The sequence below is a fragment of the Schistocerca gregaria genome, chromosome 2, assembly GCF_023897955.1.
Source record: "Schistocerca gregaria isolate iqSchGreg1 chromosome 2, iqSchGreg1.2, whole genome shotgun sequence".
Lineage (NCBI taxonomy): Eukaryota > Metazoa > Arthropoda > Insecta > Orthoptera > Acrididae > Schistocerca > Schistocerca gregaria.
Window position 1 is genome coordinate 813,163,454 of NC_064921.1, and position 14,559 is coordinate 813,178,012.

Consider the following 14,559-nt stretch of genomic DNA (forward strand, 5'->3'; position numbering starts at 1 on the left):
CCAATGCACTTGTGCTGCTGCGGTTGTTTTGCAACCTGTAGCTTTCCCCACAACATTGGACAAGGCCGTGGTTGCTGACATTGGTGACATTGGGGTACTTCCTGCCCTTCCCCATATGGCACCTTCTGCCCAGGCGAGTAAAGCTCCAACTGTTGACAAGGTTCTGCATTCTAAGCCCCCCAAGACGAAGACACCGAAGGTGAAGGTTTTGCCACCTGAGAAGACTAGTCAGGGCCCCAGGAATGAATCTCCGGCCAGTACGGGCTCTCCTCCAAAGCACAGAGGCAGGGTGAAAATTCAAGCACCCTGATCACTGGCTCCCATATTACAGTGGAACCTGAATGGGTTCAGGATGCATGTGGCCGAATTACAACTCCATGTACGAGAGCGCCCCTTGTGCTTATGTCTCCAAGAGACATATTTTCGGGCCACTGATGCTCCTTCTTTACGGGGCTATACCGTGTATCGAAAAGATGATCTGATGGGGGAAAGGGCAAAGGGTGGTGTTGTGGTTTTTAGCCGTGACATGCACCACTTATCTGAGCTCCCTCTCGTTACGGACTTGCAAGCAGTTGCAGTTGACCTTCTTGTGTGGTGGAAGCTCACAATCTGTTCCGTTTACTTACCGCCTCAGGATGCAATAGACTCTGAGGCTCTGACAGACCTTATTAGCCAACTCCCCTGCCCATTTCTCCTTCTGGGGGACTTCAATGCTCATAATGTCTTATGGGGTTGTACAACTACTTGCCCCAGGGGTCGCATTCTGGAAAGCCTCATGGCATCCAAAGAACTGTGCATCCTCAACTCTGGTGCTCCCACTCATTTCTGTACTGCTTCTGGGTCGTCGTCAGCTATTGACCTTTCCTTTTGCTCTCCAACACTTGCGGATTCTGCTCTGTGGGAGGTTGCCGCTGACCTCCATTCTAGTGACCACTTCCCCGTTTGGTTTCGCCTCCTGGATGAGACTGTGGCATTACCAGTGCCGCCCAGGTGGCACCTCTGCAGAGCTGACTGGACACTTTTCAGCCATTTAGCTCTTTTGGAACACCATGCCAGCGTCCACAAATGGGTCGACTATGTTACAGCCGTGATCTCCCATGCTGCTGAATTGTCGATCCCATGGTCCTCAAGTCATCCCAAGAGGCATCTTGTCCCTTGGTGGACCATTGAGTGCCGCTCAGCCATCCGAGCCCGCTGTGCAGCTCTGCACCGCTTCAAGTGCCGTCCCTCAGCTGACAATCTTGCAGCCTGTCCGGTGGCAAAGGCCAAGGCGCTGCAAGTGATTAAAGAGAGCAAACGAAAGTATGTGAAGCCATCAGGAGGATTTCCGGGAAACGCAGCCAACTACCTGTCACGGCATTGCTGCATCAGGGTTGTCTACTCACGGCGCCGAGAGATATTGCCCAGACACTGGCCATGCATTTTGCGGAATCTACTGCCACTATTAGCTGTGATCCAGATTTCTGCCGCTACCGCACTGCCATCGAGAGGGATCACTTGGACTTCCGGTCTCCAAATTCTGAACCCTACAACTGCCCCTTCACAATGTGGGAACTGGATTCGGCGCTGTCTGTGGCTCATGGTACTGTGCCAGGTGATGATCCAATCCTGTACAGCATGCTGCAGCACTTGTTGCTGCCAACCAAGGAAGTTCTCCTGAATTGTTTTAATATGGTATGGTCATCCGGCACGTTCCCTGACTCGTGGAGGGAGGCGATTTTGATTCCCCTCCTCAAACTGGGGAAGGACCGAATGCATCCCAGTAGTTATTGGAGTATTGCTTTGACGAGCTTTGTCGGGAAGATGTTGGAACGCATGGTCAACCATCGCCTGGTTTGGCTGCTCGAGACCTTAGCCACTCTCAGTGTGGCTTTCGGAGATGTCGTTCAACTATAGACAACTTGACCCTGCTTGAGGTGGCTATCCAGCAGGCCTTCCTACGTAACCAGCATTGCCTAGGTGTATTATTTGACATTAATAAGGCATATGACACTACTTGGCGCCGTCTTATCCTCAATCAACTCCATCAGTGGGGCTTTCGTGGCCATCTCCCCATCTTCATTTGGTCCTTTCGTTTCCACCGCCTCTTTCGATATCGGGTTGGTAATGTGCTATCTGATTTGTACGTGCAGGAGAATGGTGTTCCTCAGGGAAGCGTTTTAAGTGTCACCCTCTTTGCCATCGCCATTAACAGTATCACGTCCACTATCCGGAGTCCGGCCCATGCTCCTTGTTTGTGGACGGTTTTGCTGTTTTCTGTTCTTCCTCCAGTCTTGTCACTGCTAGTCGGCAGCTGCAGCTTACGATAAAGCGATTAGAGGCATGGACTGCGAAGACGGGTTTCACCTTTTCTGCAGACAAATGTGTGTGTGTTCATTTTAATCACTCTCAACGTGCCTTTTCCTCCCCTGAATTGCATTTGAGGGACACCATTAATCCTTTTAGAGACACTGTGAGGTTCCTGGGCCTCACTTTTGATTCCAAGTTGTCGTGGTTGCCGCACCTTAAAGACCTCAAGGTGCGGGCCCTGAAGGCGCTGAATACTTTGAAGTGTCTGAGCCATCGGTCCTGGGGAGCAGATCGGGTGCGTCTGCTGCAGTTTTATAGGGCTTTCGTCCGGTCGCGTCTTGACTATGGATGCACGGTGTATGGGTCAGCAAGGCCTTTGTATCTGAAGATTCTTGATGCAGTACACCATGAGGGTATCAGGCTGGCCACTGTTGCCTTCTTACCAGTCCCATCCCCAGCCTGTGTGCTGAGGCAGGGGAACCGCCGCTCGCCATCCGGTGGAAACTCCTCATGGTGCGACGGGTGTGTCAATTCCTTTCCTGTCCTACCTCCCCTGTGTACCCTACTGTTGACCGACCGCCTATGGAACGTCTCTTTTTCCAGTCGTCCCAGGGCGACGAGACCATTTGGGATTTGTGCCAAGCATTTGCTTGAGTCCCTTGGTGTGGAGCGTGTGGCACCCCAACTACAGGGTTTTATCCGCCTGCCTCCCTGGTTGCTACAGAGGTCCAGCGTCATTTTGAACTTGTCAGAGTACCGGAGGAGCTGCACTCGTGCGTTTGTTTTTACTTCCTTATTTTACGATATTTTAAACCAGCATCCTGACCATGTACCAGTATTTATGGATGGCTGTAAACAGGGGGACTCTGTTGGTTGTGCTGTTGTTTTCCCTGATCGAGTCGTCAAGTTACAGCTTCCTGCGGCGTTTACCATCTTTGATGCTGAATTATTTGTGATCTTGCGGGCATTGGAGCAGATGAGATGTGTTCCCAGTCTTAAGTTTCTCATCTGTTCTGACTCCCTGAGTGCCCTTCAGACCATGCAACACTTGTACCCAGCAGATACGGTCGTCCAGAACATCCATGATGCCCTACTCCACCTGCAACGGTGGGGAAAGGAGGTTTCCTTCTGCTGGGTGCCGGTGCACGTGGGTATTAGGGGAAATGAACTGGCGGATGTGGCTGCCAAAGATGCATGTTCCCTCCCTGCTGTTACCTCCCTTTTGCGTTTTCGTGTTATGTGTCAATGGGAAGAGGAGTGGCTGGCAGTCGGTGAAAATAAGCTGCGTCTGGTCAAGGCCACCATGTGGCCATGGCGTACGTCCTACCAGTCATGCAGGCGGGATGAGGTTCTCCTCACTCGCCTCCGCATCAGGCACAGTCCCTTAACGCATGGTTTTTTACTCCGCCGGGAGGACCCCCCAATCTGCAGTGCTTGTGGCGTCCAGATTACTGTCCGCCACATTTTACTTGACTGTCCTTTATTCTCTGACCAGAGGGCGGTGGTTTCCTTGCCACCGGATTTGCCCTCTATTTTGCAAGACTACACAATGCTTGTGATTAAGGTCTTACGGTTTTGTGTCCTGTCCAATCTGTTGCTCCGGATTTTAGGGAGAGGATTTTAATGTGCTGCTGGGTGACTGGCTCACCCAGATTTTAGGTAAGAGGCCCGCCAATCACGATTACTTACTTGTTTCACTTCGATTTCTGTTCTCTTTTCCTTGTGTTTCCGTTCCTTTCTTAGTGTGTTTCTTCTCCTCTTCTTTTGCCTCTGTATGTAAGGATTTGGAACTGCATCAGGTCTGTGTCTTTTAGCAGTTCTCCTTGTTCACTGTCCATCTTCGTCCCTTCACCGCATGAGTTCCTCTTTCTATGCGTTTGGGCGCTGATGACCACGCTGTTTAGCGCCTGAAAACCTCAAACCACACACACACACACACACACACACACACACACACACACACACACACACACACATTGTTTATAGCTCCTTGTTACTAGGAATATTAATAAAAAAACGTGTCATGGAAGCCTTTCACTATTTTTTTAGTTTTCTGTTTGTAGACTGAATTTTTTGGTTTATACAAGACCATTCAGGCAGGTCATGCCTTTTTGGTACTCCAACTATAATCATGTTTTTATTTTGTAATGCTGACAAGGCTTTTTGTAATGAACGAATTGCAAAGTTGGCTTCATTCTTTGCTACATCATTAGCCCCTGTCCAAATAACTGTAAAATCTTCATTTGTCAGCTATTTTAGGTCATTGCAGTTTTGTAATATTACACTAGTGGGGGCACCTGGTATCACCTTCCCTTCAATGTTGTATTTATTTGCAGCTAAATTTAAAATGTTTCTTGCATAGTATCTGCCATGGCTATAAGAGGCAGTGAATATTTTGGGTCTCCTACTACTGACTGACTCCTCAGGAGCAAAGGTTTGCATTTTCATTGCTGCATCCTTAGATTGCTTTCCTTTTATAACCGTGTTCTTCATTGTGGTATGCACACTGTGTTGTGAATCATACTTTATGTTGGACACCTCGAATCTGTAGTTTTTACACATTTCTTTCTAGGCTGATTCTCACTTCTGGAGTTCATTTGTTAGTATGCATATAATAGTTTCTGAATACTTAAGTTCCTTTCTTACTATTCTGAGTTCATTCTTTAACTTTTCGCACACACACATTTTTAATGTATCTGTTTTGATTTCGTCCATATCATCGCATTCAGGACGAAAGCAATCAGTGCATTTCCAGTTTTTCACTCTGTTACATTTACACACGAATAATGTAATTTTCTCTAGCACTCTGCACAAATCACGCATTTTCTTGCTGTTTTGTTACAGGAACATGGTTTCTTCTTCTTTTGTTTCACCCTCTTTGGGGTACGCTGGATCATTCATTTCTTTGCGTGTTGTTCTTTTCTTAGGGCCCCGTATTTCTTCATTCTTTCTGATCTTCTTTTCCTCTCTTCTTCCAAGATGCATGGTTTGGACTTTTGTGTGGATTTGTCTTAGAACCTTATGTTTTCATATTTAGTAATTAATTAACTGTTCGATCAATAAGTGAATTTTCTGAAATCTTTAATTCTACTAGGTCTTTCTCAGTTTCTTTAAATCAGTTGGGTTTCATTTTGTGGTTAGGGAAAAAGTCAAATATTTGTTTAGTTAATCTGGTATTTCAATTTTCTTGTAGAGAGTTTCATTTTTGATTTATATAATCTTATTGTCTTAAAATTTTGGTCCTATGATTTTTCTTAAAAATTTTCTTCCCTTTAGTTCAAGTTTCTCCATTTGGCCTTTGAAATTCATGTTTAGTGTTTCTGTTGCATACATTGCTTCTGGCTTAATCACTGCTTTTAATGTGTAATTTTGGACCCTCCCCCCATGAATTAGATTTTTTGTTGTATGTATTTTATGTTAGTTGGAAGGCCAATTCAAGTTTATTTTTTCTGGATTCCATTGCTTTCCCCAGCATTCCAACTAATACATTCTCCGAGATATTTGAATTCTTTTACTATTTCAATCTTTTGTTCTTGAACTTTGAGGTATTTACATGAATGCTTGATGTTTGCAGTATTTTAGTTTTTTCAAAGGAGATGTGGAGACCTATTTTAGCTGCTTGTTTCTTTAGTTCAAGGACTTGTTCTCATGCTTCTTCCATTGTTTCAGCAAACAGGGCCATATCATCTGCAAAAGCAATGCAATTTACTTTAAAGTTCTTCTTTTTGCAGCCCAGTCTTATACCACTCTTAATATTTGTGTTCCATTCTCTGACTACTTTCTCAAGTGCACAATTGAACAGCAACGGTGAGAGCCCATCCCCCTGTCACACTCCCATTTTTATTTCAAAGGGTTCCGATAATTCGCCCATAAATTTAACTTTTGAAAATGTATTTGTAAGGGTCGCTTTTATAACATTAGTTGTTTTCTTATCCAAACCCATTTCTTCCAACACTGATAATAGACATCTTTGCCCTTGATTTTTAGTATGCCATGATGTTTTTGAGGTTTAGTATTTGTTCCGAACATGATCTACCCTGTCTAAAGCCTTCATTGTATTCCCCGATTTGTGGGCCCAATTGCGGCTCTGCCCTGCTCAAAAGGACTTCAGAAAGAATCTTGTATGTTACATCCAGCAGTGATATTCCTCTGTAATTGTTGGGATCTGTCTTCAAACCTTTCTTGTGGATAGGGTGGATGAGAGCTGCTCTCCATTCTGTGGGTGTCTCTTCTTCTTTCCAGATTTTATTGAAAACACCCTGAAGGGATGTAATTGCATTTTTGTCAGCCTTTTTCCATAGCTCGGCCACTATTTGGTTTTCTCCAGATGCTTTGTTGTTTTTAAGTTCTGAAATTACATTCTGTAGTTCTTCAGTCGTCGGTGGTTCTGAATCCAGCTTCTCACTGTTATTTGGGATGGATTCAATTTTTTTTTCAACGATGGATTCACAATTCAAGAGTTTCTCAAAGTATCCTACTAGTATTTTGCAATTTTCTGTGTTATTGTGAGCGATGCTCCCATTTACATCTCGATATTGGAGGGTGGGTGCTTTGTATCTTGATAACCTTTGTTTGAAAGTTCTGTAAAAGCTTCTTGTGTTGTTTTTAGCAAATTCTTCATCAATTTGGAGGAGAGTTTTGTTATAGTGTGTCTTCTTAATCCTTTTTATATGTTTATCTACCAGTTTTCTAACTGAAAAGAAATTCAATCTGCTCTCTTCTGTTTTCAGCTTTGTGTCTGAATGGTTTCTGTTGCTTTTGTGAATTAACTGATTTTAATATCTTTTCCACACTGTACTTCTGTCCCTTAATTTGTTCCACACTGCATTTCCTGTTTGGGATTACTTTGAACTTAATTTTAGGAAGGTAGTGGTCTGAATCCAAGATTGCACCCCTGAGTTCCCTAACATTCATGATTTCTTTGCGAGAAATCTTCTTGATTGCCACATGACCAAGTTGAAATTCCCCAAGGCTAGGATTTGGGGATATCCACGTCTTTTGTCTTCGTGGTAGTTTCTTGAAAGCAGTGGATTTAACAGTTAAATTGTGTGCTTGGCAAAGGTCTATTAGCCTCACACCATTTCTGTTTGTTCTCTTGTGTGCAGGATAGTCTCCAACTATTTTCTTACATCTTTTTTCTTTACCAATCCGTGCATTAAAGTCTCCAAGAAGAATGATGATGTTTTTATCTGGAATTTTCTGAATAATGACATCTAGATGATTCCAAAAAGCCTCCACTTTTATTCCTGTTATCCTAATTTATAGGGGCATGTGCATTGATAATTGCGTAGATTTTGTCTGTGTTTGTGAATGTAAGACTTGAGATTCTTTCTGATTGGGAATCAAAGTCAACTGGTGAGTTCAAGATTTGTTTGTTGATTATAAAGGCTGTTTCAAGATGTGGTACTTTTTTCATTACTCTTGGTCCCACTTTCCCTCTGTATATCCTAAAGCCTTTGGAATCGAAGGTATCTGTATCCAGTGTTGTGTTTCTTGAATGGCTGTTATGAGTATGTTGTGGTTCTTTAGCATATCTTGTAGAAGTTTTAGTTTTCCAGTTTTCAACAATGAGTTTGCATTGAAAGTTGCTAGGTACATTGATTGTTTATGTTGAAATTTGGATGAGATTCCAAAACCTCCGACTTGTCTTTCTGCAATGTTGCTGACTCCCCAGAATTGGAATGTCTGCTGACGTACTGGCATATGGTGGATCGTCCACCTGGGGTATAATAGTTTACATCACACACTGCCATGATTGATGAAAGTTATTTTGGGTGTGGCCCAAAGACCACAAAAAATACAACCAAGATTGTGAGTCCTGGAACACGGTTTATTCCACGCTTCCTCACTTATTTCGTAAATAGTATTAAAATTTTCTGAACTGGTCATGGCCATTGTGCACGAGTTAGTTACAAAACCCAATATGTTCCTGTTCTTTCAACAGATTACTGTTCTTTTAGTTACATACAAAGAACAATTACTGATCCACATGTATACATCAAAATATATTTAGCTTAATGACGATGTAAATAAAACAGAAAGAAACTTCCACATGGGAAAAATATATTAAAAACAAAGATTTCAAGACTTACCAAGCGGGAAAGCGCCGGCAGACAGGCACATGAACAAAACACACAAACACACACACAGAATTACGAGCTTTCGCAACTGGCAGTTGCTTCGTCAGGAAAGAGGGAGGGAGAGGGAAAAATGAAAGGATGTGGGTTTTAAGGGAGAGGGTAAGGAGTCATTCCAATCCCGGGAGCGGAAAGACTTCCCTTAGGGGAAAAAAGGACAGGTGTACACTCGCACACACACACACACATATCCATCCGCACATACACAGACACAAGCAGACATATATATGTCTGCTTGTTGGAATGACTCCTTACCCTCTCCCTTAAAACCCACATCCTTTCATTTTTCCCTCTCCCTCCCTCTTTCCTGACGAAGCAACTGCCAGTTGCGAAAGCTCGTAATTCTGTGTGTGTGTTTGTGTGTTTTGTTCATGTGCCTGTCTGCCGGCGCTTTCCCGATTGGTAAGTCTTGGAATCTTTGTTTTTAATATATATTTAGCTTAAGCTATTTAAACTACCAAAATAACTTATTTTATGTGCAACATTATCAGTACGCAGCTATTCCACATATCATCCAGAAGTTTACACTGCCATATGTCCTCAGTCCATGAGGCCCTGCTGAGGTGGTTAGGGATGTAATTGAATTTTTTCAGTTAGAATTCGAAATTCAGTTAGTGAAGACAGTGATTTTCATGTGACATGCAGATATGTGATTTTTATAGAAAGGATATAAAAAGTATGACAGTTACTGAAGCATAATTTGTAGCTGAAGCTTGTAGTTGGTGTGTTGTAGGCTCTATTCTGTACCTCCTCACAGACAATTCTGTGCTAAAGCCCTCATATGTGGAAAAAATTGTAATTAATGGTTGTATCTGAGCAAACACACTACATGCAACACTGGAGGTTTTCCTTATAGATGAATAAAGCTAATGGACATCCCTGTTTGCGAAGCGAGTGTTATTCTTTCGGCCATGATTTGTACTGTCTATGCTTAATGAAACATTCAGTAACATTAAACTTTATCATCTGCAATAAATATTAACTTTACAATACTCCTCCATCTAATTAGCTATAATATTATACAAGTGAACTGTACTACCAATTTTTTGTGTGTCTCCTGTACCGTATTCACATGATTTGTAGGTGTATGTTATGTGAAAAATAAATGACTGTTCACTATTTGGTGCAGAATCTGAATAAACAAGGCACATTTTTGTAATCTTGGTCATAGTAATAGGTGTTTGTAGACTGTGTAAATCCATTAGCATCATCTTAAGTGTAACACTAATTAAGTAATATAATTTTTATCTTTCCATAAACTATCATATTGTAGGTTCTGCCATAGCAGTTAGTCTATTACAGATGAGATGCACTCACATTTGAAAAAATAAATAAATAAATAAAAAATAAAAATGAAATTCATATCCCTGTCTAATCATTCTGAGTTCAGTTTTACATAGTTCCCCTAACACTTTAGAAGCAAATGTTGGGCTACTTCTTTAAACGAGACAACAGCTAATTTCTTTCTCTGCCTTTCTTCATTCCTAACCAAAGCTCTGTGTATAATGAGTCCAACAGATGTGTGTCTTTAAACACCGAGCAAGATGGAACTGTGGTAAGACACTCGGCTTGGATATGGAAGGATGGCAGTTTGAGACCCTATCTGGCTATACAGATGTAGGCTTTCTCTAGACTGGTCAAGGAAAATGCTGGGATGGTTTCTTTGAAGAGGACATGGTCTTTCCTTCCTCACCTTTCCCCTATCCAAGCTTCTGCTCCATCTTTAAATTTTGTCCTCAACAGATCATTAAATCCTAACCTTCCTTTATTTCTTTCTTTGGGATATTAAACTGTAACTTACTTCTCTTTTTTATTATGTTTGGTATAATAAAAAAATGCAGTCAAACCATTATTTTAATGAAGGTCAATTTCTTAACATTTTCAGGATGCTTTATTTGCACATGCATGTGATGGACTTGATGTTGATTATTTGATGGAGGAAAACAGTAAAATTAGCAAACCAAAGATCAGTTTAATATGTGAAGTGTGTGGTGAAGTATTCCATAGCAATGCCAGCCTGAGTACTCACAAACAGTTACATGGTGAGCAGTCATCAATTTCATTTTATGCCATAGATATTGTCATGATTGATATATGAAAACTCTGCTACTTTCTTGACCCATCCATTATCCCTTCATATTATATGGTATTGAGAACCTGATAGACTTCAATTTTATGAATTGCTTTCCAAACTTCCAGCCAGCATGGAGATGAAATGTCTACAACTTCCAAATACAATCCATTACCTTCTACAAAAGATATTTGATTGACTTACGTTGATTGTTGGTAATGACATGAACCTTTACCAAAACATATTGTACATACCGCAGGACATGTGAGTGTCCAACTCAGTCAAGTATAAACAGTCAGAGATGGTATACGTTTCTCTTGATGGGACACCTTTAACTGTTATTCATCATCAGCGATACAATACACAACAGCTGTAAGAATTATTTAGTACTAAATAGGTAAACGCTACTCAGTTTCAGGACATATACCCCTTCTTCAGGTGCATCTGCAAAATGTTAAATGAATAATAATACCTGTCCACATGGTTAAAATAATTAAAGCTAAACAGAACTGACAGAAATTCTCTGAAGAAGCCCCTATATGTACATTAAAATGTAAGTCCCCAGAGGATGCATAACTAAAATTAAAATGTGTAATATATTTGAAAATAGTGCGTCACTGGTAAATGGCGTGTAAAAGAATATCCTCTTAAATCCTAAGTCTTCCAGAAAGCCTCTCACAGAGGCTCCTACATAAAAGGATAACAGTCCCCTATTAGAAGAGCAGAAACCTCTGTCAAATGGAATAAAATATATTAAGAATTAATGGTCCTACATTCCAAATCCCCCATTACAAAACTTAAAATGGTCCAGGCTAAGGTAGGGTGCACCTCACACTGATACGCATGAAGGCAGATAGACAGTCTTTCAAACACTGAAACATCAAAAAAAAAAAAAAAAAAAAAAAGGTGCTGCATACACTGTGCATCTGCAGTATGCGAGTAAAACAATGTAATCCCCTGAGTAATGTTTGCAATCCACCCATGCTTCACAGACACTCATCAGAACAATATGAAGCATGATTGAAAGCTGAAGTGTTGACAGGAGCTGCTGTATACCCATAATGTTAGTGAGTGGGCTGCTCACACCATCTGACGGTAAAAATATGGATTATGTACCAGCCAACAAAATGTCTAAGAAACTGTAAACTGTCATCTGCTGCAGTTAAAGCTGACTTCTCTCATGTTATGGCCTTAGACCACAGCACTTTTAGTGGCTGCCATAATTTTTTTGTTTTGTTTTATTTTGGATTTTAGTGATGTGGTCAATCTTGTTGTGAGAAATGTTCATTAAAAATCTTTCATAGTGTTTGTTATTCTATGACTACTCATAATGCTATCAATAGTGCTCTAACTGAGCTGCTTCTGCTATAATTGCTGCTCGGCTATAAGTGCCTTATGGCTTTTCTTCCATTTGTATTAGCTGTTCCACAGCTTTGTACATGTACACAGTAGTGGCAATTCAAGGCCATGCTCTCTAAGCATGCTGTAATGAATTCTTGAGTAACATTGCAGAAATTAAGTCGATTTACTGTAGCATGACCCTAATGGTTGGTTAGCATTGTACTGACAAGCAGATATGGTAATCTGTAATTAGTGCTTCACTAGTAGATGAGAGAAGTTAGCTTTCACTGCAGCAGATGACAGTTTGTGGTTTCTGCGATCTGTTGTTGCTGGGTACATTAATCCCAATTTTGACCATAGATGATGTGGGCAGTCCACTCTCTAACATTATTGGTACCCAGCCTCTGCCACCAACATTTCAACTTTGGATTGCGCTTCGTACTGTTCTGATGAGTGTCTGTGCAGCATGGGTGAGTCGCAAACTTTACTCAAGGGATTACATTGTTTTTCTCACATACCTGCAGACACAGTCTATATAACCACTTTCTTCGATGTTTCAGTGCATGAAAGACTACCTATCTGTCTTCATGTGGATCAGTGTGTGGTGCACCTTTCTAAGCCTGGACCATTGTAAGTTTTGTTATGGAGGATTGGGGGTGTCGGACCTTTTATTCTTTATGTATTTTATTCCATGTAATGGTGGTTTCTGATCTTCTAATTTGGGACCGTTATCTTTTTATGTAGATCCTCCTCAACAAGAGACTTACTGGAAGACTTAGAATTTAAGAGAATATTTTCTTGCTTGCCATGTACCAGAGACACACTACAGCAGAGTCCTGCTAATCCAAACCCCGGTAATCTGAACGTTCAGTTAATCCAAACAAGAAAGATGTTAGTCTAAGTATGGAAAACTGTGTGGTAAACTGCTGTACATACACACTATTTTAATTTACACAGTACAGTAAACAGGTATTAGAAAAACTGGTAAGAAAACATTAGGTTTAAACAATGCATAACAATGAAAGAAAAGCTGTCAAACTTACTAAAATACAGCGGACATTTTATGCCTCCTTTTTAGATGACAAAAACTCAGTCATTGTTTTTTGGCGTAATGAAGACAGTCGACAGTCTGTTATATGATGCATAGTTGTGCCATATTCTCATAAACATGAAATCAGCAGGTGTAGCATTAGGCTGTTGCTCCAAATAATGTAGTGCGAGGTCAAGGGCTTTTTCTGCTTCACTGTGTGGCACCAGCTCTCCTTTGTCACTTTCAGGCTCATTGTCACTTCCGTCACAGCAGTCCACTTCTTCCTGGTCTTGATTCACAGTAGCAACTACATCACCATCAGTAAAGTTCTCCACATATGCCCCATCCTCTGCCATCCACTCATCTACATCTCCTTTGCTGGCTTCTTCACATCCAGGGATTGTCTGTATCATTTGTAGTAGATTTTTCTCTACATTTTCAACTATGTTGCCCTGAAATTCAAGAGATGTCCACAGTTTTCTCAATGATTTTCTCAGTGTATTTTCTGAAATATTCTGCCATGCCTCAGTGGCCCAATAAACAACATCCTTCACATTGGTCTTTAATTTTGTCCACTAAAGGAATGCCATCATCTTGGATCAGCATTCTTATAAATTGTTTTCTATAAATCAGTTTTAATGTTTGCAGTACGCCCTGGTCCATAAGCTGTGGAAGTGGTGTAACATTCGGTGACAAAAACTTCACCACAATTTCTCCATCACATAATTCTTCAGTACTGGGGTGAGATGACACATTGTCAATCAAAAGGATTGCACAGGGAGACAAATGAACAGAGGGAACAAACTGGCCATGAAACCATTGTTTGAACAGCTTACCATCCATCCATCCATGCTTTTTTCTGGTTGTGATAATACACGGACAGGGACTTCATGTTGCAGTTTTTAAAAGCTCGGGGCCTAGCAGATTTCCCAATCAGCATTAAAGGCAGCTTGTGATTACCAGCAGTGTTGCTGCACGCTAATAAAGTCACATGCTCTTTGCACATTTTAAAATGAGGAGCATGGTCTTCTGCTTTTGATGTCAGGCTTTTTGTTGACAGTGCCCTTGTTGACAGTGCCCTAAAATTAAGGCCAATCTCATCAGCTTTATAAATTGTTGGGGAGGATACTTTCCCTCTCTTATCATTTTTTTCAAACTCACCCAAGTATTCCTTCGCTGCATCACGGTCAGAAGAAAGCTTCTCTCCAGTAATTGTTAGCTGATGAATTCCGTGACTTTTTTTTAATCCGTCCAACCAACCCATACTCGCACTAAAAGACTCATCACCATTCATTAACTTGCTCAGGTAAACAGCCTTCCCCTGAACCAGTGCTCCACTCAAAGGAGTTCCTTTTTCACTTTCCTGCATAAGCCAAAGGAAAAGAGTTTCATCCACTTTATTGTTCTGGGACTGTTTCAAAGTCTGCCGAATTTCAAGTGTTTTTCCCCGAAGATGTTGCACAGTACTGTTCAAGCTTCACTTGATTCTTCTTCCAATCACAAATGGTTGCTTTACCAACACCCAGTTCAGTTGCCAGTTTAGATACATTCTCACCATTGTCTATCCGCTTCAAAGCATTCAGTTTTTCTTTGAGAGTTTACATTGTATGTTTCCGTTTACTCATGACGAAAATACGTACACCACTACATCTGAACGAATACAATACAACTGTTACGCATGCCAGTGATCA

The 14,559-nt window shown here is 41.4% G+C and overlaps 1 protein-coding gene across 3 annotated transcripts in view; it reads left to right on the plus strand.

The window, feature by feature from the left end:
• LOC126335122 (uncharacterized) overlaps window positions 1-14,559 on the plus strand; it is a 272,304-nt gene that overhangs the window by 196,972 nt on the left and 60,773 nt on the right. For all 3 annotated transcript variants that reach the window (XM_049998077.1, XM_049998078.1, XM_049998079.1), the window contains one exon: window positions 10,312-10,468. In XM_049998077.1, the coding sequence (XP_049854034.1) occupies window positions 10,312-10,468 (157 nt within the window). The remainder of the gene's footprint in view (window positions 1-10,311; window positions 10,469-14,559) is intronic.